Source organism: Polyergus mexicanus, unplaced genomic scaffold, assembly GCF_030449975.1.
Source record: "Polyergus mexicanus isolate NDT 795.1 unplaced genomic scaffold, iyPolMexi1.0 SCAF_4, whole genome shotgun sequence".
NCBI classification, from domain to species: Eukaryota; Metazoa; Arthropoda; class Insecta; order Hymenoptera; family Formicidae; genus Polyergus; species Polyergus mexicanus.
This window is the reverse complement of record NW_027223324.1, coordinates 7,855,841-7,882,334: the sequence shown is the minus strand read 5'-3', so window position 1 is coordinate 7,882,334 and position 26,494 is coordinate 7,855,841. Positions and strand designations below refer to the sequence as shown.

The 26,494-nt window shown below is 36.9% G+C and overlaps 1 protein-coding gene across 4 annotated transcripts in view; it reads right to left on the bottom strand.

Annotated features, from left to right (window-relative positions):
- Lilli (AF4/FMR2 family member lilliputian) overlaps positions 1-26,494 on the bottom strand; it is a 228,358-nt gene that overhangs the window by 67,347 nt on the left and 134,517 nt on the right. For all 4 annotated transcript variants that reach the window (XM_070293985.1, XM_070293987.1, XM_070293986.1 and 1 more), the window contains exons 3-6: positions 23,364-23,933; positions 19,422-19,475; positions 6,373-6,468; positions 870-906 (exon numbers count right to left, since the gene is read on the bottom strand). In XM_070293985.1, the coding sequence (XP_070150086.1) occupies positions 870-906; positions 6,373-6,468; positions 19,422-19,475; positions 23,364-23,933 (757 nt within the window). The remainder of the gene's footprint in view (positions 1-869; positions 907-6,372; positions 6,469-19,421; positions 19,476-23,363; positions 23,934-26,494) is intronic.

Genomic DNA, 26,494 nt, shown 5'->3' with positions numbered 1-26,494 from the left:
TAATGTATTTACGAAAAATATGAATGTTACAAAATAACTCGTAACGAGATTAAGCCATGGGGAATTGCTTCGTGCAAATAATCTGAGTATCCGCGATAAATGAGTCGCGGCAGAATCGCATACGAGCGAATAAATAACATGTATTCCGTGCGCTTAAACAACGGCCGAATGAACGAATGGCAGAGGTCACGGATGGTTGATTCATGAAAACGCACCCGCAAAATCGACGATCGAGATTCTGCATGGAATCCACAGGTTTTACGTTCGACAGCGCGTTGGTCGCTTTTTACCGTCACGAATGTTTCTCTCGGGGTTTTTTTTTTTTATTTTTATTTTTTAATGAAAACATGTTGTTAAGCGGATATACATGTATAACTATCGCATCGATCGGTGAACTCTATATCGATACCGCACGCGCGAGTTACAGACGCGCTAATTAATATCTATTCGACCGTACGCGTAACTCTAAAATATCGTTTCCAGCAATATTCGTAACATCGCGTTTTAATCGGCGAATGTGGCGAACAGTCTCCGAAAATTATATCCCCCGGTGATGTTTAATACATTGTGTATTCTGACACAACGTGCGTTTTATCGCGAAAAATTTGCAGTAAATATCGAAATACAGACTCAAAAGTTGGCAGTGACACATTAATAAAATTATAGTTTGTAAAAATGTATCAAAATATGTCAGCGCGAAAAATGCACTTTAATATACGTATGCAAATATCTTGTTGTATAAAAACAATAAATTATTTTTTGCCACGATTATCTCGTGAAGAATAAGTTTTTGAGATTACGCTCTCAAACATTCATATTTAATTTAAAGAGACAACATGGAAAAGATAATAAAAATTTCAGATACTCACGAGGCTTTGCAGGTTCTGGTGGAGCCACTTCTGTCAACTGCAAAAGATAAAAATATGTTGAAACAATAATCTTAACATAAATCGATCAAATCTCGTGTTCAACAAAATTAATTTCTCTACAATCGTGTAATACATTGCCAAAGGAAAAACCAGCCGGATAATTCGCGAGTCGGTTCTCTTTCTTCAGAATCTAATAACATTTCTAGAAATTAAAATGTCAACGCGAGACATTTTGTGTGTGTGTGTGTGTGTGTGTGTGTGTGTGTACTTGAATGAAAATTATATTCGCTTCTTAAAAGTGGCATAAGGCAATTGAATTCGCGTATGGATCGCGCATAAAACGTTTGTCAAACAACGCAGGTAAGTATTTAATCTTGATCATACTGCAAAAAGGGCAAAAAAGAGAAAGTTTGCGTAAACAGCGGGAAAAATTAAACGGATCTGGTTACAAAATTTGTAAAGGAAACCGCAAAAGTGTACCTTGTGTCTCTCACAGCTTCCGACTATCGAGTAATTTACAACGCGTCGCTGCGTATCCCTTGATACCGTGGACCCTTTTCTCGGCATAATAGAAATTTATCGCGTGGTTTGGCGGCCCTTTACATACATTCTTGTAATCGCGAATGAAATAATATATCAGTCTCGGCGGCATTCCCGCGAAACAATCAACTTGCATCGTGTAATTAAATGCTTTTCGAGTATCGAGTAAATAAATATCGTAAACTCAGATTAACAAATAACGCTCTACAAATTAACTGAATTTTTAAATTTCATATAATTATATATATATATAAATTTAAATAATAATTATTACTATATTACTATCAACTATAATAACAGAAATAAAGTGACATAACAGAAATAAAAGATATAAATTCCCGCGTATTTTATGCACGTAACGTGAACACTAGGGTTATAATGCGCATGCACCTGCTAAGTTAAAACGGTGATTATGTCGTCTACAAAACGCGGAATATTATATTGCATAACGATTCCTTTCATCTGCAAAAGCGCGAAATCGACCGCGGACGGATTCCACGTGCTGCATAATTTGGCGAATGGGTTCGCGGCTACATTTCTCATTCCGGTAAGTCCGCGAGTAATTCTCGCGACGTTTGAGCAGGGAAAATGCCGGCAGCGATTTTGCATTCGCCCGTTATTACAATTTACTCGCGCGTGCGCGCGCCCGAAAAGGATCCCGGGTGGAAAGGTATATATACAGGGTGTCCCATTTTAAAAGACCCACTCAAATATCTCAGAAACACTCCGCTAAATCGAAAAATGTTTCAAACAAAAGTTGTGTGGCTTCAAGGTGGCCATAAGATGGTGACAATGATTTGACCTTGGAAAATCATTTAAAGGTCATGTAAAGGTCAACTTTAAAATCTTAAACGGAAACCCCCATTTTTTATTTAGTATTCTTGTAGCTGACATCGAGAGCTTTCCAAAACGCTATAATAAAGTATTTTTTTTTTATTAAGTACTTTTTGAGTTATTTTATATTTTAATCTGACATATTTTGATATAAAAAATTAAATATCTCGTAAAATATTTAGTTTTTGATAATCTTACCGTAATACTTCTATGTACAGAATAATGAGACAAATCAATCAGTATAAAAAAAAAATTGTTTTTAAGAAAATTATTTACAATGTATTTTTTTAAACAATTATTTGTTTTTTTGGCACTAATTAATTTGTCTTATTATTCTGTACATGGAAGTATTACGATAAAATTATCGAAAACTGAATATTTTACGAAATATTTTATTTTTTATATCAAAATATGTCAGATTAAAATATAAAATAACTCAAAAAGTACTTAATGAAAAAATACTTTATTATAGCGTTTTGGAAAGCGCTCGATGTCAGCTACAAGAATACTAAATAAAAAATGGGGGTTTCTGTTTAAGATTTTAAAGTTGACCTTCACATGACCTTCAAATGATTTTCCAAGGTCAAATCATTGTCACCATCTTATGGCCCCCTTGAAGCCACACAACTTTTGTTTGAAACATTTTTCGATTTAACACAGTATTTTTGAGATATTTGAGTGGGTCCTTTAAAATGGGACACCCTGTATATATACGACGGTCCGAATTAATCCACTTTTACGAGGCCGATTTCGCCTTGTCTCTCCTCTCTCTCTTCCTCTTTCCTTCTCTCTCCTTTCCTGCCTCTTTTACTACGCGCACTTTTTTTCCCAGCTCTTTGCCACCCATTCTCTCCGCAGTTTTGTCAGCGGGATGGTAAAAACAGGAAACGAATTTATAGTACGCGATGCAGTCTCCTGCAGCGTATCGGGTTGCAAATATCATGCAAAGTCCTATCAGACGTTGTAAATCAGTTTACGATGTTATAAAACGGCGATAAGAGGCAGATGAAAGTTTCATAAAGACTGTCAGAAATCAATTGATAAGTAATGCGCATAAATTTGTTAACTTGCTTGCAAAGCAGCAAATTTTTATCCGATTATCCGAATATACTTTCTGATATAAAGTATGAAATATATATTTCCTATTCTACTCTCTTTTTATTTCTTTAATTTTTTTCTTTCCAGATTACATATTTATAAATATATATAATTATATATTTTTATTGTCTTTTGTAAATTTATATATTCTGTTATCTTTTACATGTAAATCCTTTTTTGTCGCGTGATTTTAAATTTTATCGCAAGTTGAGAATGTTGAGAATGCGGAAGCTATGATATTGAATAAAATCTATATAAGATTTAATAATTTTATAACTGTAATGCTGCGTACATTTAATACAATGTCTTCTGTATCCAACACAAAATAAAAAAAATTTATTTTGCTGATAGAGGGAGAGAGAGAGAAAGAGAGAGACAGAATTCCGCTTCTTCATTTTCTGTTAAAAATAGATTGCATTATTTCTATTATAAAAATATTTACTTGATTACTACAAAATATGATACTAGATACATTTTCGTATGAGAGAAAGTTGGAAATGTTGTCACGATCGGAGAATGATAAAGAACAAGTCTGGAAAGAGAAGTGAACAGGACGGATTAGTTCCATCCGCAGTTGTATTTACATAGTAACACCGTGTATTTCGCAGTGCGGTCAAGCACGACGGAGTTTTTATGTTGGATGAGCGTTACCGCAAAAGAGACATCGCTGTAAAAGAAGAACGCACCCCGAATTAAACCAACGCTCTTACGAGGGCTCACCGCATCCTCTTTCTCTCTCTCTCTCTCTCTATCTTTTTGCCAACGTCAAGCCTGCTCCAACCTCGTTCCACTCTGCCGTTGGCGCGTTATGGCCGCTGCAGGCTTTTGAGAGCAGCAAACGTTTGATACGTTGCCAAGTAGCACGGGACCCAGCTCGAATTAATGCGATCCGAGACATTTCCCATCCGGCCGACATTATTGCTCCAGAATTATTTCGCCCGTAGGTATCAATGTTCCGCTTGTCGAAACAATGTTTCAATAACAGTAACCGGCTGTTTATTCCAATCAATTAAATGCTCAATTAGACAATCAGTTAAACATGCCATATAAACCGATCAGAACCGTTAATTTCAATTGGTATAAAATAGTAATCGCGTGTTATTACGACTACGGATTTACATTAAATATCAATTACAAGTTAAATAAATGTATCGACAAGTCGTAAGATGTAAAATACGCTTATCTTTCCTTTATACATATATAATAATTATAAAGTAATTAATATATGTGCGGATCGCTCGTATCTATGTTGTCGTTGTGATCGAGTTTCGAAATTGACGTTCGCGACTCTCGTAAAATGCTAATTTCAGCAAATAAGATATTACGCGACACTTCTCGCGCTACGTATCATCTACGACACAACTGGTCGTTTATATATACACGTGCACACGCCCGAGACACACGCCGACAAACGCGGTGCTTGACATCGTGCCAAATGGCACGAACGGCCGAAATGTTGCCGCGATCGATATCACGCTTTGAATTATCACGCTCGCGAGAGACACGCACCAACTTAATCTCATATATTGGATGATTGCATAAGTTCGTGCCCGATTTTCATAGATGGCATTAAATTACTGCATGGCGGAGTTCTATTGTTTTCGTGTGGTAATTGTTGCTTACACCGAACAGATGACGTTGTCTTATGTCAATTTGGCGTCAGACATTGTTCAGATAAGTCCATTTGTGCATAAGAGAAATCATTAAAAATGGAGAACGAAAAGGTGCATTTGCGGCATGTAATGCTATATGAATTTCGGAAAGGCGTGAGTGTTGGGATTGCACAAAAAAATATTCAAAGCGTTTATTTGGACCGCGCTCCTGCTCTCCGAACAGTCAAAAAGTGGTTTGGCAGATTTCGAAATGGTGATTTCAACATGGAGGATCAACCCCGCTCTGGACGGCCTTCTGGCATTGATGATGACATTGTGCATGCCTTAGTGGAAAGAAACCCAAGGATTACAACTGAGGATATTGCTGAGAGGCTGAACATCGATAATTCAACCGCTTTTCGTCATTTAAAAAAGCTTGGATACATTTCCAAGCTTGATGCGTGGGTGCCGCATCTCCTGACTGAAAGGAATAAGCTGCAGGAAAACTGCAGGAGTCGCAATGGGAAATTCTGCAGCACCCGCCATATTCTCCAGATATTGCGCCTTCAGATTTTTATCTGTTCCGGTCTTTGCAGAATAGTTTAAATGGCAAGAATCTCAATTCCGAGGAAGCTGTCGAAAACCACCTTACAAACTTTTTTCAAGAAAAACCAAGTTCTTCCTTCAAAAATGGAATCGACAAGCTTATAGATGGTTGGAAAACATTGTAGAAAAGAATGGAGACTATATAATTGATTAATAAAAGTGTTATCTCTAAAATATAATCTATTGAAGTTTATATTTAAATCGGGCACAAACTTATGCAATCACCCAATATTTCGCCCTCGTTCCTTTTGTTTGCCGCGAAAATATATGCGTGCTTTCGATAACAAAATTAATTTATGCTCCTAATCGAAATGTTTCTCATTATCAACTACGAGTATACACATTCAGTGATCCTAATTATCAATTATTGCCCTTGATAATATATAGTCGTCGAGAACTCGATATTGTGTATCGCAGATAGTTCTCTAATCTAAATTATCTAAATAGGAATATTACGACCAATAATCATACAATGCTTAATAATCCTTAATTCTTTCCCTGTGCTATGTAAAAAGTTTATTTCGATCTAAAATAAAAAAATTTATTTATATTTTATAATTCTTGTGTTTTAATTTTTCTTTTGTTCTTCATTATAATTTCCAAATAAAAAATTATATAAGAAATGTTGCAACTGACATGGAAATGAAAATTTCCTTCAGATCGAGTTGTGAAAGTATCCTCTTGTAAAATAGCTCGTAACTGGCAACGGAAGGATTAAGGGCATCCTCTTAGCAATCGTAAACGTCAAAGCGCTCTTTCAACTGCAGTAGTGATTACACTCGATTCTCGTTTGCCATTTTGATCGGCGAGTGGGTGGATCAATCGATTCTTACCTTTGCCAGATGGGGGTTGAAGGTGAACTTGGATTCGTGCTCCTTTCGCGGTGTCTGCGCGATCGCCGTCAGTGGTGTGAGTGGCACGGTCATCTCCTGAAATGGCAAAATAAAATGTGATTCGCGTGAGAATTCCTAAAATAATTCTAATTTTCTCATTTGTCTATATTAATGAATTAATCCATTAATCATCAAGAACGAGGATCTTCGAGATCATGGAATATTCATTTTTTTTTTTTTTTCATATTTCCAGAAAAAGATTTTCCTCTGGGTAATTTAAAACTATGCCCTTTTTATTTTTAACAATACACGATATTCAAATTTATCGATATAATATTTGAGAATTTTTATTCAAACTTTCTTTAGTAAACGATGCATCCTAAAATTAAGCGACTAAAAAAAAGATAGCTAGATAATAGACGACATGGCGACAATCAATGGGCAAATATCGAGAGAAGATCTCGACGTAAGATCCACGAGGTCGAGTGACGAATCAATTCCTTCGCGCGCTTCTCGAGCGACGACGAGACAAGAGAAAGAAGCGATCGCGATTCTCGACAACAACACATTTGCGTAATGGCGAGTGCGCAACTGGGGCACGATTACGTCAATGTCCACGAGCAGAGTTACGTCGGACGGATTTCACACGACTGTTAAGTGTTCTACACGGACGACTGCTCTTATTAACGCGCGCCCACATACACAAACTAGAGCAAACGACGACTTTTGTAAATGTAAAATTAAATTCCGTGGACGCGAGTCTCTATTTCCTGTTTAATCTCAATTATATTTTATTGAAATAGAATCTGTGTGAATTCCGATCACACCAAAATACTTTACGTAAATAAAAAAGTTTAAAAATAAATAGATCCAATATCAAATTTAAAAAAGAAAAACCAACTTGGAAATAGAAAATTCACAGGTGTAGCAGTAATATTTATTTAATAGTTTAATATTTCAATTAATAACGAAATTAACGCGTATTTCTGAATAAAATTGTTTCATCCATTGTACATATAAAACTGAGAACAAATATATAAAATGTGATAGAAAATTGAATATTTTCATAGACAATTTGATGTGTGTGTGTATAACATAGATTTGCCTTTGACATACATGCACGTATCTCCCGCGCACATGCGTGCAGGTGCACGACAGTGTCGTCGGCAGAAAATCGCAAACTGTCAAACAATATGCCGCGTCTCCCGCATCGAACGAGACGCATTTTCCACGGACGAACGTCGTCGTCGTGGCGTACAGACCGATTCATTGACCGGCCGAGGAGACACCCGTCGACAGGAAACAAAGAGCGACGTGACAAAAGCTCTCGCGGCTCGCGAAGTGCTTATGTTCTTACGTGCGATCCACGCTCGCGAAAAATAAGATTCTAAAAGCTGGAAAAAAATCTGGAAAGAGTCAAAATGGAACTAAAAATCATTTTACTTTTCGAAAAGATGCCTGCAGGATATGATATTTGGATCGAAACACGAATACTCATGAAATTTGCAAATCGAATTTTCCTTAGAAAAAAAATGTCAGAAAGAGAGAATCATTTGTCGCTATTAAAATTTTACGAAATCTTAGCGATAATAAAATAAACAATGAGTTTCAATAATTTTCAAAAAGCACAATCCATTTACATTTTCAAAGTTTAATTCGCGAGAAACGAATATAACCTGCGAAATTTAATGCTTCAATTTCTACGCAGCTGTATATTCGTTTTTATCTCCTTTCTTTTTCACATGATACATAGAGTGAGTTTTTGTGGCACTTAAAATTTGATCGTGCTATTACAGATAAAAAAAAACATATACAGGGTGTCCCATTTTAATCTCCTCAGGCAAATATCTCAAAAACCAAGCCCGGAAGAGAAAAATGTTTCAGACAAAAGTTGTTTGGTTTCGAGGGGGCCATAAGATGGTGACAATGATTTGACCTTGGAAAATCATTTGAAGGTCATATGAGGGTCAACTTTAAAATCTTAAATGGAAACCCCCATTTTTTATTTAGTATTCTTGTAGCTGACATCGAGAGCTTTCCAAAACACTATAATAAAGTATTTTTTCATTAAGTACTTTTTGAATTATTTTATATTTTAATCTGACATATTTTGATATAAAAAATTAAATATCTCATAAAATATCTAGTTTTTGATAATCTTACCGTAATACTTCTATGTACAGAATAATGAGACAAATCAATTAGTGTAAAAAAAAAATTGTTTTTAAGAAAATTATTTACAATGTATTTTTTAAAACAATTATTTGTTTTTTTTTGGCACTAATTAATTTGTCTTATTATTCTGCACATAAAAGTATTACGGTAAAATTATCGAGAACTGAATATTTTACGAAATATTTTATTTTTTATATCAAAATATGTCAGATTAAAATATAAAATAACTCAAAAAGTAGTTAATGAAAAAATACTTTATTATAGTGTTTTGGAAAGCTCTCGATGTCAGCTACGAGAATACTAAATAAAAAATGGGGGTCTCCATTTAAGATTTTAAAGTTGACCTTCACATGACCTTCAAATGATTTTCCAAGATCAAACCAATGGTACTATCTTATGGTCCCGTCGAAACCAAACAACTTTTGTCTGAAACATTTTTCTCTTCCGGGCTTGGTTTTTGAGATATTTGCCTGAGGAGATTAAAATGGGACACCCTGTATATTCCTTTAACCTTTTTTTTTTTTTACTTTTTAGTTCAACGATCACACAAACACTCGAATTTCTTACATACAACTATTTATCTGTAATTTAATACCGCAGTCAATTTAATGCTTGGCTGCTTGCGGTGTAAAAATCCGCTCACATCGTAAACATTTTGTTTCGGATTGTAGGGAAACGTGGCGCGAATAATATCAATAATGTCGCATTCAAGAGAACGTATTGTTCTAGAAGGAAATTGCAGTGTAATTTCGTCCAATGCGAGACATCGTATTAGTATGACGGTCTGCGGAATATTAACGACGATATCTGCCGCGAAACGGAAACAAACGTTTCATGCTCTGGATACGTATCCTCTCTCCTGTCAGTCTCGGTATAAAATGTCAAATTACTCGATAAAATTATGGACGAGCAACAAGTATCATCGACAATAGTAAAACTAACGCGCGCATCCGATAATCCGTCTGATTGTAATTAAAAACAGGAATCTTTTAATTTGGAATTTTTTTCTCAAAGTAAGAATTTAATAGAACGCATCTTATATTACGAAATTAATTAATAATAAAATTTAAATAATTCCAATCTATCAAGAGTGTATCGTACATCTTCTGATGTGTATGCGTAGGTGTGTGAATGTGTCGTGTATTATATTACGGAATTCTCTTTGTTACTCTTACTAAAAAAAAGAAATGTCAAACTGTATCTGTTATTGTACCTATAATTAATCGACGTTTGCTATGCATCTGCACATGCATATTCTCTCTCTCTCTCTCTCTTTCTCTCGCTATTATTATACACAAAACCAATACTCAATTATCGACAGGCGATGGTCGCGTGTGTAGAGTATCGCCCAGAAAGTGAGTAATCGCCGACTCCCCGGAGTGCAATTTAATTTCGACTGCAGATCCATTGGCCCGTGAAACTTGGTTACTACGATGGAAACGCGACGCCGACGTGTCGATAAAAGTCGACGATTCGCAGGAAACGGACGAAGGAAGGAAGGAAGGGAAACCCGAGCGCGAATATTGTCGCACGAGAACACTAAGAGATCTCAGAAAAATGATTTTGTGCGAGAAAAAGAATTTTTTTTTTAAATTCTTGTTCGAAGAATTTAAGAAATATATATTAGAAACGCTAGAAAAGAAACGCGATAAAATTGCGGTAAAAGGTAACGCGTCTTCGATTTTATCGCTACTTAAAAATATGTTGTAAGGAAGATTCTTTTGAGTAATCCCCGTAAGAAATAAGTGGTGGACGGGGGGAGGGGGGGGGGCGCATTGATTGAGAAAATATAACAAATTCAAGTTTGACATTAAGATATGCGTACGCTATATAATTTGTAATTTTTTTCATTGAAACAAATTGTTTATGACATTTACGCGTGGGCGTAATTCCGTCCCCGCGTTCAATAAATAATATTTTTCAAGACAGGACATTTACACAAAATTCGTGTAGTTACACGTTGAAAGCTGTTAACGAACTGCGAGAGAAACACATTATTGACAAAATATCCATCCCCGTCTACCTATCTCGTAAATGTAAACAAATACTTTTTCCACGTCTCCTCTACACAAATACAACGTATACAAACTTCATATTTCCCAATATTATTTTATAATAATTAAGAAAAAGCATTGAAAACATTTAATTTGTAATATCTCCTAAACTAATGTTGCCGCCACTTATTTCTTGCAGGGGGAATCACTAAGAAGAACTTCCTCTATAACATATTTAAATAGGGATGAAATCGGAGGTACGTTATCTTTTATGTAGTTTTACCAAAAACGCTTTATGTTTATTATATCTTAATAAATATTACTCCTATTTAAAATCATTGCCAAAGCTATTAATAATCATTTCCCTATCTATTTTTCCAGCAAACCCCATCGTGAAATGTCAGATTCTTTTTTCTCTACTTCGTATGTATTTTTTCTACTTTTAATAATAATAAAAATAAAATGCATTCTCTATTTCCTGAAAGAAAGGCGCATGTTCATTCCTTATTAGAAAATTTTTGTATTATATTATTATTGTTTTCACACTAATTAAATACTTATTTAAATGCACACAGATATGAGGGCACAATTATACACAAATCAAAAATACTGGATTAACGTTTAAGTTTGAAAGAACTGTCAGTCTCCGTTACGCTTTTTTTTTTTTTAGGATTGATCCCCCTTGTTATTCCCGTCGGAGTGCGTGCGGTTGCAGTTGCACCGCCACACGTGACGCGCGTGCGGCGCGTACCTAAGGACGAGCCGACGAAAAAAAGGTCTCGCATACCAACCGAGGAAGAGAGGCGAGAGAAAGAGAGAAAGAAATTCTTAATGGTTGAGTCACTCCGCTCTCTCTTTCTCTCTCTCTCTCTTTTGCGTGCGCGCGCGGATCATCATCGCACCGAGCGTGTTTTCGTGCGAGATGATTTACGCGGGCCGATAATTTATTTCCGCGCCGCACGAAGGACGACATCGAGTTATGCAAATTGCACGCGCTACGAATGAGCAATTTATAGCGGTACGATATCGGGCGAATAAACGTCGAATTGGCGATGAATAATAGACGCGGCGCGTCGCGCTAAGATTCGCATAGCGAAAAGAAAAATCGAAGCGAGGGGAGAAAAGCTTTCCGGGATTAGCGCGAACGTAAACGTATAGCTACACGAGCGTAGAGCTTATAATTTACCTCAACTTATGTAACTCTGATATTTGTTGGTATGCGTTATAATAATAAATGTGATAGAAATATTTTAAAATCATAATATACGCGTTGCTTTTCGAGTTCGAATTTTGTGAGCTACTGCAGCTGGATGGAAAATCTTCCAAGCACTTCGCGAAGAGGCTTCAAAGTCAGCCCCATGAGTCGATGGCGCGATAATCGTGTCAGACAATCTCATATATATATATATATGAGAGCAAGTAAACAAGAAGACTGTGGGGAAAAAAAAAGAGATAGAAATTCGAAAACGGCGAAAAATTTGCAAGTAGCATCTGTTCGTTACGTTAAAGTGCAATTTTACTGTGTCTCCTACCGCTTTGATAAGTTACGTCAATCTTTTCCGATGCATTAACAAAATTTATCCTGTAACTCGCATGCCCTGGCTTTTATATTGCAATTTCTACATTCGCGACACAGTAACAGCTTCTTGTCATCGGTATATGAAAAATTGCATTAAACGCTACGTCAAAGATCTTTATAAATCTCAAATTAGATTTCGTAAAACTAAACTTCTCTTTAAATCGATTGGAAAATAAGATAAATAAAATAAAATACCTTTTCCCCCTATCTTTCGTTTTTAATCCTAAAGTGGAATTCGCCACATGCTCTTTTCAAGATTAAATGATTACATTAGCAACTTCTAGCTACACTAGACATGCCAAGTTAATTCCGCACTCGACATTACTACCAATTCAAACTTTCTCATGCAATTACGTTTAAAATGTCTTTTAAAAATTAAACTCATAAAAAAATATCTTAAATATTCCGTTTGTTATCACAAATGTCGATATTAATATAATTATCAGTCGATCTTTGAGCTTCTTTCTCTTTTTCCTATTATATATATATATGAGAATAGAATCCAAATATATCTTATATATTATACTATATAACTAATAGTATAATATACTAAAAAAATATTAAATATAGTGAAATCAATTAAAGGAAACTAATCCATGGAATCTACAGTTCTAATCACACACATATGCAACAGACAAATAAGAGATTTTTTTTTTTCCCCCCTCAAAATGAAGCAAGACAATTGTAATAAATTTAATAAAAATATTTCCATCAAAGAATATACTAATCCTAATTAAAATACTAATAGAATCAAACATCATACGCTTCATATGACACATTAAAATAAAAGAACAAACTAGTATCTAAATACTTGGAGAAAAAAAAAAGGCAAATTTAAACAAAAAATATTCAGAAATATATCCATTAATATATTATTAAAGCAGAGTTAATCGTGTTTCTCGTCTTAAAAAATTACATTATCTCCAATATTTTATAAACATGTTCAAGAAAAATAAAATTAAAATTTTATCTACAAAAAGTGTCTATTCAAAGCTTGGAAAAGATTCCCCAAAAAGAATTCCGACTTTTTCCGGATAATACAATAGATAATGGTAGAGTACATACGTTGTATGTAATGCCGGTAATTACGCTAGACACGCGAGAAGGAGCGAAGACCCGTTACACGAGAGGCACCAGCCGGTGGCACTGCACTCGGCGGAATTGCACTTGCCATCTCTCAGGCTTCCGTCTTTCGCAAGGAACCCTTAAGATGAGATCGATCGCTAAACACTACTATAACGATCTGTATATCTCTATAAGTAATATCAATACAAGGCACCGCAATTATCGAGTTAGTTCTATTCAATAAACTAAAAGCGTGTATATAAATGAACATACATTATAATTAGAGTACACTACTCATATTAAAATAGAAAAGTTGTGTCGATTTAATTAAATTCTATACATATGAGAAATTTATTTAATTAATTTCTATAGGCAAGAAATTTTTTACATTATCATAAATCTTGAAAAGTGGAAAGAATGCGTGCGAGGCATTGTCTTCTTACTTCTTAACTATGTTTAAATAAAAAAATAAATAAATAGTGAGAAAATAAAAGTAAAACGATCTCTCTTCACTATATTCATGATAATAATAAGCTTAGAGAGTTAAAGATCTCGTAATTATATGGAATTGAATTTTAAACGTGGCTTTGATAAAAGTCTTAAATTAACAGTATCGACATTGAATCGACCTCGTTAACATTCGATCTAAATCCTCGACGTGCGTGTTTAACGAATCCGATTAAATATGCACCACTTCATTGTTTCTCGCCTTGTTTCATTCTCGCGCGAGTTTCTCTCTGCGTGAATGTAATTCATCGCACGAATGTCACCAATGAACGTGCACAATGTACGCACATTCCGCGATTGACATTTTCACGTTCTCGATAACTGACTCGTTACAAGTTCCGACGTTGTCGTTAAATCAGCATCGATCCAATGCCCAGGTCACGTAGCGACGACAGTTGAGGGAAACATTCAGATGTATATTGCGCGACAAGATGTTGCAAAGTCCATTAAAAAATGCATTCGATCACCGTTCCGTACGGACAAGTCTATCATACACGAAAGTACGCGATTATTAATTCAATGTCACTCGATACATAAACGTCACACCTATCTGGGTCATGGCTTCTCGCCGCGCCATTCGGTGCGATAAATCGCTAAATTAGGGTCCAGGATTTCGTTATTGTCGCAGTCCGGCGAAAAATAAGCGACTATTAACGAAAGCAATTGACACCTTAATGGTTTTAAAAGCTTTGGGAATTGGCGTTCGGCCAAACGCGAAAATTCGTTTCCATACACGATATAAAATTAAATATCGAGATCCCGAACCGATCTCATAGATATCGTAATACGTAATACGCATTTTAGCTTTATCCTTTAGTTTAAACCCCCGTCATCTCTGTTTCGTTAACAATCGAGAATATTTAATGCAAATATAATTGGATAAAAATTTTCGCGGATTTAGGATTATCAATCGAGAATGTTGGCGATTCTTTCGCGTATCCAATATGAAAAGCTAAAAATCCTACGCGGAGACAAAAGCGCGCGAGACGGACGAAGGGTGTCCCGAATCTAAGACAAAGACATCCGAAATAAAGCGAGAAGGGGTGATCGTGAAAGAATGCGATACTCAGCGAAGCTAGTTGGCCAGAGAGCGGTCGTCGCCGTCGTCGGCGAGCGCAATTAGCAGTCGCATTTACGATGCCTACTGGCGCAACTCTCGTATTTTCCCACGGGCAGAGCCCGTGAGAATAATTCATGGACTTCTGACGGTACTCCTGCACCAAACGCAGGAGCGACGAGACGAACGAGGGAACGAGGAGAAGCAGACAAGGAGGGAGGGAGGAATTTTCAGAGGAAGAACTGTACCGGTCACTCTCTCGGTATATAGGCAGCATCGTCATAAATTTGTGCTGAAAGTAGAAAAGCCTCGAGGGCGAGGCGCCTTGTTGTATACGAGCCTGCCTCGTCAAATAAATGAGGAGGGAAGGAGGAGAAAGATCCAGTAGCAGTTTCTTTTATAATGCGGTCACTTTTTCTTTAAAGGAATTAATAATATTGCGTTTTCGCCCGGCACCTTTTCTCTCTCTCTCTCTCTCTCTCCCCCCCCTCTTCTCCTCCGTTTGCTCCTCTGCGTTGTGTTTGAAAATTGGGGAACGTTGCCATTATGGTATACACTTACGTGATTATTAAATTTTTAACACGAAATATTTTCATAATGATATTCTGATGTAGATTTGAACAAAATCTTCGTTGCTGCAAAGGTATCATGAAGGTTTAAGTAAAGCCTCAAGTTAATTCGAAAGTATCATTAAAAAAAAGTTTCTTTTCGTTTTTATTGTTGAATAATTTCAGGGATTTTAACTCGGATTGATTTTTTTTTTTTTTTTCCCGTAAAGAGAAATTCTCGAGGAATTGTCCCGTGATTTCACGCGAACCATCATGTGAAACAAAAGATATCAATCATGAGCAAGGTGTCGGGGCGGCGTCAATCCTGCGACGCGGCAGTGAAATTGATACTGTCACAACGTTACGACTGCTGCTGGGGTTCGGTGTTATCGGAGCCCGTAATCGCCATTAAACCATATCCATAAATTAGCATACGATCCCGCCGACCCCTAACTCGTTTCGCTTGATCCTCCAGCAACCCCACTAGTGGTAGCGCAGTAGACTGCTAAAATCCCGTTATATACTCGGATGTCGAATCCAGAGAACGATATAAAGGGGGAGAGAGAGAGAGAGAAAGAGAGAGAGGAACGTCGAGAATTACCCGTAGGATTCGTCGGTGATCAAAGGATTGGATCCGTACGGGCTGATTATTTTCGGCTCGACCGTCGCGATGACAATGTCATGTGTCGTTGAAAAAACGACATGACAATCGGCGTAAATCATTGCGGCGTACGAAACGCCGAGAGAACGTTGGAGAGAGAACTCTTCTCGCTCCTCTCGTTCGTTCACCGTTTTCATCATACTCGTGGAAATTTCACGTAAAACGCGGATGTCTCGCACGTGCGTCGCGCGCAAATGGCGCTATAAATCCGCATGTCGTTCTGAAACGTTTACCCTTCCGTCGATCTGAATTGCATTTACGACCATAATTACTTATCCCGGATAATCTAGCCGGTTCGCTGTATTCATTGATCTAAGGTATATTATACGTCTATCGTTTTATGATCCGTAATTTCATAATGTATACTTTGTAATATTATTATTATTATTCGCACTTTTTAAAGAGGATAATATGATAGTCGTGTTTAAATATTTTTTTAAGCGTTCAGATTAAATTCTATTACATAGTTAAATGTCACAAAGTAATTTGAATAAGAAAATTCGCAAACAAATATAATTTTATATTCAAAACAATAATTAATTTTACCCTAAATTATTGGATGATTGCATAAGTTCGTGCCCGATTTTCATAGATGGCATTAAGTTACTGCATGGCGGAGTTCTATTGCTTTCGTGTGGTAATTGTTGCTTACACCGAATAGATGACGTTGTCTCATGTCAATTTAGCGTCAGATATTGTTCAGATAAGTCCATTTGTGCATAAGAGAAATCATTAAAAATGGAGAACGAAAAGGTGCATTTGCGGCATGTAATGCTATATGAATTTCGGAAAGGCGTGAGTGTTGGGATTGCACAAAAAAATATTCAAAGCGTTTATTTGGACCGCGCTCCTGCTCTCCGAACAGTCAAAAAGTGGTTCGGCAGATTTCGAAATGGTGATTTCAACATGGAGGATCAACCCCGCTCTGGACGGCCTTCTGGCATCGATGATGACATTGTGCATGCCTTAGTGGAAAGAAACCCAAGGATTACAACTGAGGATATTACTGAGAGGCTGAACATCGATAATTCAACCGCTTTTCGTCATTTAAAAAAGCTTGGATACATTTCCAAGCTTGATACGTGGGTGCCGCATCTCCTGACTGAAAGGAATAAGCTGCAGGAAAACTGCAGGAGTTGCAATGGGAAATTCTGCAGCACCCGCCATATTCTCCAGATATTGCGTCTTCAGATTTTTATCTGTTCCGGTCTTTGCAGAATAGTTTAAATGGCAAGAATCTCAATTCCGAGGAAGCTGTCAAAAACCACCTTACAAACTTATTTTTTCAAGAAAAATCAAGTTCTTTCTTCAAAAATGGAATCGACAAGCTTATAGATGGTTGGAAAACCATTGTAGAAAAGAATGGAGACTATATAATTGATTAATAAAAGTGTTATCTCTAAAATATAATCTATTGAAGTTTATATTTAAATCGGGCACGAACTTATGCATTCACCCAATATAACTTCGTATTAAATTGGAATTTTCTGAAAAATTCGCGCGGCTCAAAAACTTCGTCATCCCTCTTCTCTTATCGCTTCCTTTTTGCTTCGAGAAAGTAATCCAAGTTCGCGTGTCTTACCGCGCCGATAGGATCGCGAATGAGTACGTACAAGAGAGGCTTTCCGCGATGCGGCAACAAGCAAGGAAGATGCGCATTCCCATTGTCAGAGCGCAGTTCGGAGCGCTCTCTCTCTCTCTCTCTCTCGATGAGAGAGAAGACGCGTTCTTTACCACCGTAATTCCGTTTCTCACAGGCGCGTAAACAGCCGTGCTTTCCGCGCGAATGCCGTTTTTACCGTTGGACGTTTAGAAAAGTATTTACGATTTCGCGTGAGGCGATTGTCATAATCGTATCATCTGAGCGCGAGTAATAGTAGGTGTTTACTTGCTTTACAATAAAAATAAAAAAAAAAAATAAAAAAAAATGTTGAGAAAAATACAGAACACACATTAGTTTCTTTATTATTTAAAATATTATATTACTTGTTTATATTATATTTATAAAAATTGGAATTAATAATTAATATAATGGATATATTATATTATATAAATATATATTTCGTACGTTTAAAAACAATAGAAGGCCAACTATAATAATGTTGGCATTTGTATTTATAAATTGTTTATACATGACTCTTCGAGATTAATATTCGAACCATTTGAATGACTTGTGCACGAAAATAATGCAATAAATAATCGTGACTATAGATTGTCCATCTCTACTGTCAAACAACTTTTCACGGATGTGATAAGATTACCTGTGGGAAAGTCCTCACATGGAGATGCTTTAATAAATTTTCTATTAACAAGCCATTGAAGCACATAGGAGACAGTAAAGCAGCTTCGATCGGCAAACGAATGTAAAGTTTCATTGAAGCGCTGAAATGTTTATTGACATTTTTCAGTAATTTTAAATTTTCCACGAGTTACTCGATTAATAATTAAGCGAAATAACGGACAGTACGTTTAAAATCGAATCAACATTAATTAATAACAAACTTAAAGAAATCCAAGAGCGATCTTTCCGTAAACCGCGAACGACGATAACGGTGCTTTCATCGCACTTTTCGCTGGAAAGAACTTTTGCGGGAAACGCGGAGAAAAACTTTGCAAGTAAGAGCGGAAAAATCACCGACAAGTAAGACAAACGCAAATCTCCTTTCTTAATTTCTAGATTAACGAAGAATATCGAGGGAGATTCGGTACTTTTAGTTGAAAATCGACACAAGTCGAAAACGTAGATTTTCTATTGACAAAAAAAGGCAAACACAATCTTTTCTCATGGGAGAAAAGGGATATGTAAACTCTTCTTATCCTGAGAGTGCGAGATAAATCCATTCGTGTTCGCGTATAAATACAAAATCTATATCTTCGTTTCCGAAAATCGCGACAACTACTGGCCGCGAGAAAGTTGTACTGTCACTTCTCGTGAAGTTTCGATTAACGGGAAATCGAGAATGTTTATCTCACGAAGGCGTGACATAATATCGCCGTCGAAGATCGGACGCGCCGGAAGTGAACGAAGAATGATAAATCGATTCGTTACAAGATAGCCTTGTATCGGCAAGAAGATTGACTTATTGATCGAGCATGAATCTCCCATCGAGATGGGAAAGGGAAGCTCGACATTGGATAGCTCGGCGATCTTACGTCTCGTAATGTTCGATCGTAATGTGTTTATCCGCATCAAAGTGTCACACACATAGAGCTGTTCTGCAATCAATTTTCAGAGCAGGTCGCACATGTTTCGCAAACATTTAGAAAAATTTCGAAAAATTTTATAGAATATTTTAACTGATTTCTCCGATGCTCTCGTGTGCGTCATTTATACAATTTTTTTAATGCGAGACAAAAAACTCACGTACTAGTTTTATAGTTATTTATAGCCCTGCTATAATAATTGTCTAAATATAAGATTTTTATATATATATATATATATATATATATATAAAGAACTTACCTTCAGAATGTTCTCCACATCTGTACTGTCAATTGATGATCGCGAATTCGACCCCTGAAAAAAAAAAAGATTAAAAAGATATACTTTTATGATTATGTCATGTAACTCATCTATCTTTACTTTATCTTTACACCATATATTATTATTAAAATATACTAGTTAATACGATTTATATAAAATATATAATATAAGAAGAATATTTATAAAATAAAATTATGTGAAAAAATCATTGTGCTCAAATTCGGATTCGATTTTGTACTTGCAACATAAAATTAAACGAGATTCACTTCGTCGATAAATCGAATTAAATCTTTTCTCGCACGCGAAGAAGCAAATTCGAGATGTCTCGTACGCGTTTCCGGAGTTAATTTGCACAGAAGAGAATCTGCTCTTCTCGCGAGATTTCTCCACGATTTATCACGAGCCTCCTCGAGCGATCATTAATCAACAACGTCGGGACGGAAATGAGGAGAAGGCATTGAAAAGGGTGCGGGCTGGGAGCGAGACGAGTGGGAGGACACGTTCTAAAGGGTGGTATTACGAATAACGGCGAGTAGTCATTCCCAGAAAGAAAACGCGGGAACAATAGCGAATGCGTGAGATGGCTGAAACGACGGATGAAAAGAGGGAGGAGGGGTGGGTGGCACGGGATACGAGGGTTGAGAGTGTCTAGTAACTTTTAGCCGGAGGACATCGCGTTGCGGAGAACGGGGTGAAAAATGGAAGCGGACGAGACGGATAATCATGAAAAGGGAACGAGCGGAAAATGGGAAAACCGAAGAGAGCGGAAGCCGAGAAAGAGAAAGAGAAAACATGGCTGTACAAATCTATAAGCAATAATGAATTACCATATTATGAATTTCAATGAATCTTATTTAAATCTGTTGACAGAGGTTTAATCCCGAATCTTAATTTTGTCATGTTTACCTTTAAACTATACTTATGTGCGTATATATAAAAACATTTTTAACGATGGCATACATAGAAAGAAAGTTTAATTTTTTTTAATATATAATAAAATGGGGATATTGATATTCAAGATAAAAAGAACATAAAAGAATCGAAATGAGAAACGATAATGGAAGGTAAAGAAATTAAAGAAAAGGTGATACTAGACAGAAAAAGACGAGATATATTGCTTTCATTAACGGCGTAACGTCCAACGATACTTGGCTTACGAATTTACCCCCTCGTTGTCAACCGCATACCCGTTCCTCCTCCCTCTTCCATCTTCCTCGCGCGTAATTCCGAACCAATTTCGCGGATGAGAACGAATGGCCAACGACTCGGCAGCGAACGATCCGCCGTCCATTGTCAAAGAAAGGAATAGAGAAAAGAAATGCTGGCTCAAAATAGAGTGAGCACTACTAGAGGAACGATTACGTGGACAAACGGGGATCAATTTTCCAGAAGAACGCGAAAGAGAGAAAGGAGGGATGAGATGCACTCAGAACCTAGCCAGTTCTAATTGTATAAGCACCCGTAGAAGGAGAGGCATTCCGATCGTCCCCTCGATGGGCAATGCGAGCGAAAGGGAGAAGGACGAAGGGGTCGTAGGAGACACGATCGATAGTCAATCTCAATGAAATTTGCACCTCGAGAAGCCACGCGTAATAGGACCCGCCGTCTCGAAACTTCCCCTCTCTCTGGACCTCCCCCGCCTCAGGTGGATTTCCATTGAAAAGCAATTCATTCTCTGTCAACGAGCCTGTCGAGCCAACTGGTTTCGTTTGATACCTAGCTGGATGATCACGGAGTAGAGATTCAATGTGGAGAAGAGGAAGAGAAGAAGGGGAAGGAAAGATAATAACCTCTTTATTATAGCTCCTTGGTGATTAATGCCGTAGCTGCTTGATCTTCCTCCTGCGATTTGCGGCCGAGAAGAAAAGGTGCATCTCGCGATTCACTGGTTTGAACGCGAAAATGATGTATCGCGCTCAAAATGTCGAAGAGTGATTGATAATTGAAGATTTTGATGCGGTAAAGCGAATAATTCAGAGTACTACATTAATTTTTAAAAGCAGCTTTCGTGTATTCGTTATAACGTTATTCTGTCGTTAAATAAAAAAAAAAAAAAGATATCGGAAAAATATATAGAATAAATTAATTATAAAATATGTCTATTTCAATTAATCAACGATCGAATATGTATGAAGAAGATTATAGCAATTTATAGTATCGGCGATTAAAATGTATTATTAAAATATTAAAAGATATTATTAAAATTATTCATTTATATTGGTTAATTGAAATTTCGAAATTACTTGATCTTTTGTATACAAATAATATCATCAGAATGAAAATCTTCAATTTGTTTGATATTATCGTTATTAAATATTATAGAAAACTCCTTATGTAAAATAAAGAGCAATATGCAGCTAGATTAGCGATAGCATAATGATTCTTAGCTTTCGTGTATTCGTTATAACGTTATTCTGTCGTTAAATAAAAAAAAAAAAAAAAAGATATCGGAAAAATATATAGAATAAATTAATTATAAAATATGTCTATTTCAATTAATCAACGATCGAATACGTATGAAGAAGATTATAGCAATTTATAGTATCGGCGATTAAAATGTATTATTAAAATATTAAAAGATATTATTAAAATTATTCATTTATATTGGTTAATTGAAATTTCGAAATTACTTGATCTTTTGTATACAAATAATATCATCAGAATGAAAATCTTCAATTTGTTTGATATTATCGTTATTAAATATTATAGAAAACTCCTTATGTAAAATAAAGAGCAATATGCAGCTAGATTAGCGATAGCATAACGATTCTTAGCAACTTGTTAATTTCGACAGTGTCTCGTTTAGTAAAGTGCCGACAATAGCATCGACCGTCGCGGAAACTTCGCTCTTAATCTTCTTACGTGACAAATAATCGCAACTCTGGCGAGACACGCTATTAAAGTAGTTCGGGACTTTGTGAGTCTGGCATCGTTGCGACGTCATCGCCGCGGTACCCGTGTACTTATCGAAGGACCTCTAATATGTCTATTGATAGTGTATTAAATAAAAATCGATGCTATCGGAGCGAGAAATTCTAAAATTTTGTAAATCTTAATTTTCTAAATAAAATAACTCACACATATGTGTTTTTCATCGTGATTTAAATGATCGATTAATTTCGAAAATACTGTCTCCGCGAAAATTTATGTAGATTTCTTATCGCGTATGTGGGAAAAACTGACAAAGTAAAGAAAAAGTACAAAATCTAAAATAATGCAAATTATTGTATATGAAACTGCATACTCTTAAAATATTATTCATAGTTCGTTCCTTTTTAACGCCGAGCGTATCAATTATGAAGATTGTTGCACGATTGATTATTTCTCGATACTATAACGGAATGCTTTCAAGTTTCAGATTAATCTTCTCGACGTGCGTATCAAATATATTAAAAATTCCATATAACCTCTACACGTATTTTCTATTCATATCCTCGCGCGCGTGCGATATAATTTTTAATTTAAAATAAATAAATATATTTAAGAACTTTTTCTTATTTCCTCGTTGTGTGTCTATATTTCCTTACATTGACCTTAAGCTTTTTATATATTTCTTCTTTTTCATAATCTTTGTGACATTCTCACGACAGATCTTCATAATTCCTACCGACAGAATTTTTATTCACGATGTCAATCATCATATTAATATTTCTCTATCGTTCATTTATCCCCGTAGTACGCAGGAAACACGCGATTTCCGAAACATCTCGCGTGTAAACAATCTCTGCTCGAAACGAAACGATCAAAATATTACCTCCGAAAGGCCAATATTATATCGTCCATTCTCTGGAGGGACGACCAATCATCGCGCACGTAGATCGCATTCGAAACGATCGTAAAACCAGCGTATTGACAATCATAACGCGCGAAAAGGGTAAAAGGGAGAAAGATACAGAGAGAGATGCAAAAATCGATACTCACGTTAACCTCGATCAGCTTCAGCCGGCCGGCGAATTGAGTACGGCTCGCGAGACCGCCGCTGAAATTGCCACCGACGACACTCCCGCCGCCGGAATTGCCCCCGACCGGCAAAGAGCCATTGCTCCCTACAAGGGCGGGCGGTACGTGCGGGGGTACAAGGGGCGGGGGGCCCTTGGCCGGAAGTAAGCCGTGGTTGCGATGATCGTTACTGCCACCGCCGTGCTTGACTGGCTGACCGGGATAGCCACCCCGGCCGCCGTAGGGCGGTTTGCCGTCAGCGGGTTTGACGAAGCCGCCCCGTTGCTGGTGGCTCGTGGCCGACGAGCCGCCGGCCGTGGAGGAAGACGAGGAGCCGCTCGATCCCCTGAGTCCGCCCGGTTTCTTAAACTCCTGCCCCGAGGACGGGGAACAGTTCCTGCCTGTGCTGGACTTGTGGGCCGAGGGCGTCGGCGAGGGCGCCGGGCTCTGCGGGATACCGTCGATGCCGATCAAACGTTTAGGCTCGTCCAGTAGATGCTTCACTAGGTGATAGTTGCCCAACTTAGACTGGATTTGCGGGTCGGGATCGGCCTGAAATGAAGCAATGATAAAGAGACGTTAGCGTGACGCGAGCAGAAGATTTCATCATATTGTAATCTACGCAATATGTATATCTTCGAAAATTATCCTTAATAATAATTCTTAAGTATTTTACGTGGAAAAAGGAAACACAAATCGTTATATCTTTGGTTTATGCAAACTTGATATTGAATTCTCAAAATATGAGCATTTAATAATTCAAGATCGCGTATATTCATGAAATTAACTTCCTTCATATTTCTTTATAAAAGAGAAGAATGTAAATGAAAAGGAAAATTCTGCCCGGTGCGAATTAACCCAACGTAAGCACTCAAGGACTTAAATGCATTTTCAGGTAATTTAGATTCCTTGCTAAGTCATATTTTAACGTCAGATTCTTCGGCGAGTTATATTACCAATTACCGTATTTTTAATTAAAGGATCACGTGGAGGTTCTCAATTAACTTAACGAATCTCTCTCTCTCTCACACACACACACACACAGAAGCTGTGCTAATTGCTGCTTAAACCTTCCACCGAGAGAAATTCATTTCGTCGCCGACGGAAATCGCGGCTTGTCACCGCGCACGCTTAATTTTTCACGCTGCATTTTTGATTTAAACATATATTTTTAACAAATGATAAAGACATATTGTGTAAAATACAATCGGAATTTGCATAAAAGTTTCTTTACGCAAATTATGATTTAAGCGATAGAATACTGAAGATGTTTAGAAATATACGCCTCCATTTCTACGTTAATAATATGTCCGATGGAAAGCGAACGGCTCGTTGGGTAATAAAAATACTTCCCCCCCCCCCTAATATTCTACACTTGGATTATTTCACTGATCATTAATGTAGAAATTTATATTGTATTTCAAAATTATCGCAAATTTCTTTCTTCGAAAATGTTTGCCGGATTTATTCTGAGATATTTTGTAAGTTTTCATAAAAAAAATTAATCAAAAATAATACAAATATCTTCAATTGTTTTAGAAATAATTACTCATTTTTATCTGAAACGATTATATTTTTATTACTTGTTTGTTGAACGCGTCGAAACTATAGTGTCGTCCTTTTACGCGAAAATCATGCGTATGAAAGGTTTGTATTAAGGAAGAGTTATCATAAAACAGTTCAATGTGTTCTTTACGAGATAACGTGAATAGATATACGGCGACTGCGACGGCGCTGCGTGAGCTAAGGCCGCCATAAAAATTCGCTGATTTCAACCGACGGCAAATGGTAAAACGCCTAAATGGAACACGACGCGAGGGGTGATGTAAGGATGACGACAATATATATTGGGTTGAGTAAAAAGTCATTGCGTATTTTTGCAACAGATGGCATTAGTTCAGTTTTGGTAGTACTAGAGTCATTCACACATATGTTTGTCATATATCGTTTAACAGCTGACGGTTTAATTCTAAATTCTAAAAAAAAAATTGAGCGATTTGGTCGAGTTTTGAAGATTTTACAACAAGTTGAAGATGGAAGACCAAACTGTGCATTTTCGCCATATTTTACTGTTTTACTTCCGTAAAGGGAAGAACGCGCGTCAAGCTTGTGAAAAATTGCGTAAAGTTTACGGTGACGATGCTCTACAAGAATGTCAGTGCCAAAACTGGTTCAAGAAATTCCGCGCTGGTAATTTTGATCTCAAAGATGCTCTTCGGTCAGGAAGGCCCACCGAGGTTGATGACGACAAAATAAAGACTGATCAAGTTAAACTCACGTTACACGACACGAGAGATTGCAGAAACATTGAAGATCAGTCAAAAAAGTGTTCACGCCTACCTAAAGAAGCTGGGATACGTAAGCAAGCTCGATATTTGGATTCCTCGTGAACTCAAAAAAGTTCATTTGACGGCGCGTATAAACATCTACGATATGCTCATGAAACGTGAAGAAAACGATCCTTTTTTGAAACGAATGATAACTGGTGATGAGAAGTGGATTGTTTACAACAATGTGGAACGCAAACGGTCTTGGTCCCGACGTGATGATTCGCCTCAAACGACTTCAAAAGCAGAACTTCATCAGAAGAAGGTTATGCTCTCAGTGTAGTGGGATTGGAAGGGTGTAATGTTTTTTGAGCTCCTACCAAGGAACCGAACAATCAATTCGGATGTGTACTGTCGGCAATTGGATAGTTTGAACGAATCTGTCATTCAGAAACGTCCGGAGCTCGTCAATCGTAAAGGAGTTGTGTTCCATCGCGACAACGCGAGACCACACACATCTTTGGCGACCCGTCAAAAATTATTGGAGCTTGGATGAGATGTGTTGCCCCACCCAGCATACTCGCCTGACCTTGCACCGTCAGGCTTCCACTTGTTTCGCTCTCTTCAAAACTCCTTGCGTGGAATAACGTTAAATTCAGATGAGGCGGTAAATCAGCACCTTGTTCAGTTTTTCGCCAATAAAGACAGGTCCCTCTACAAACGGGGAATTATGAGACTCACCGAAAGATGGCAAAAGGTCATCGAACGAAACGGAAAATATATTATTGATTGATCTTTGTTCTTTATATAAATAAATAACTTTGAAAAACATAACGAATCAATCGT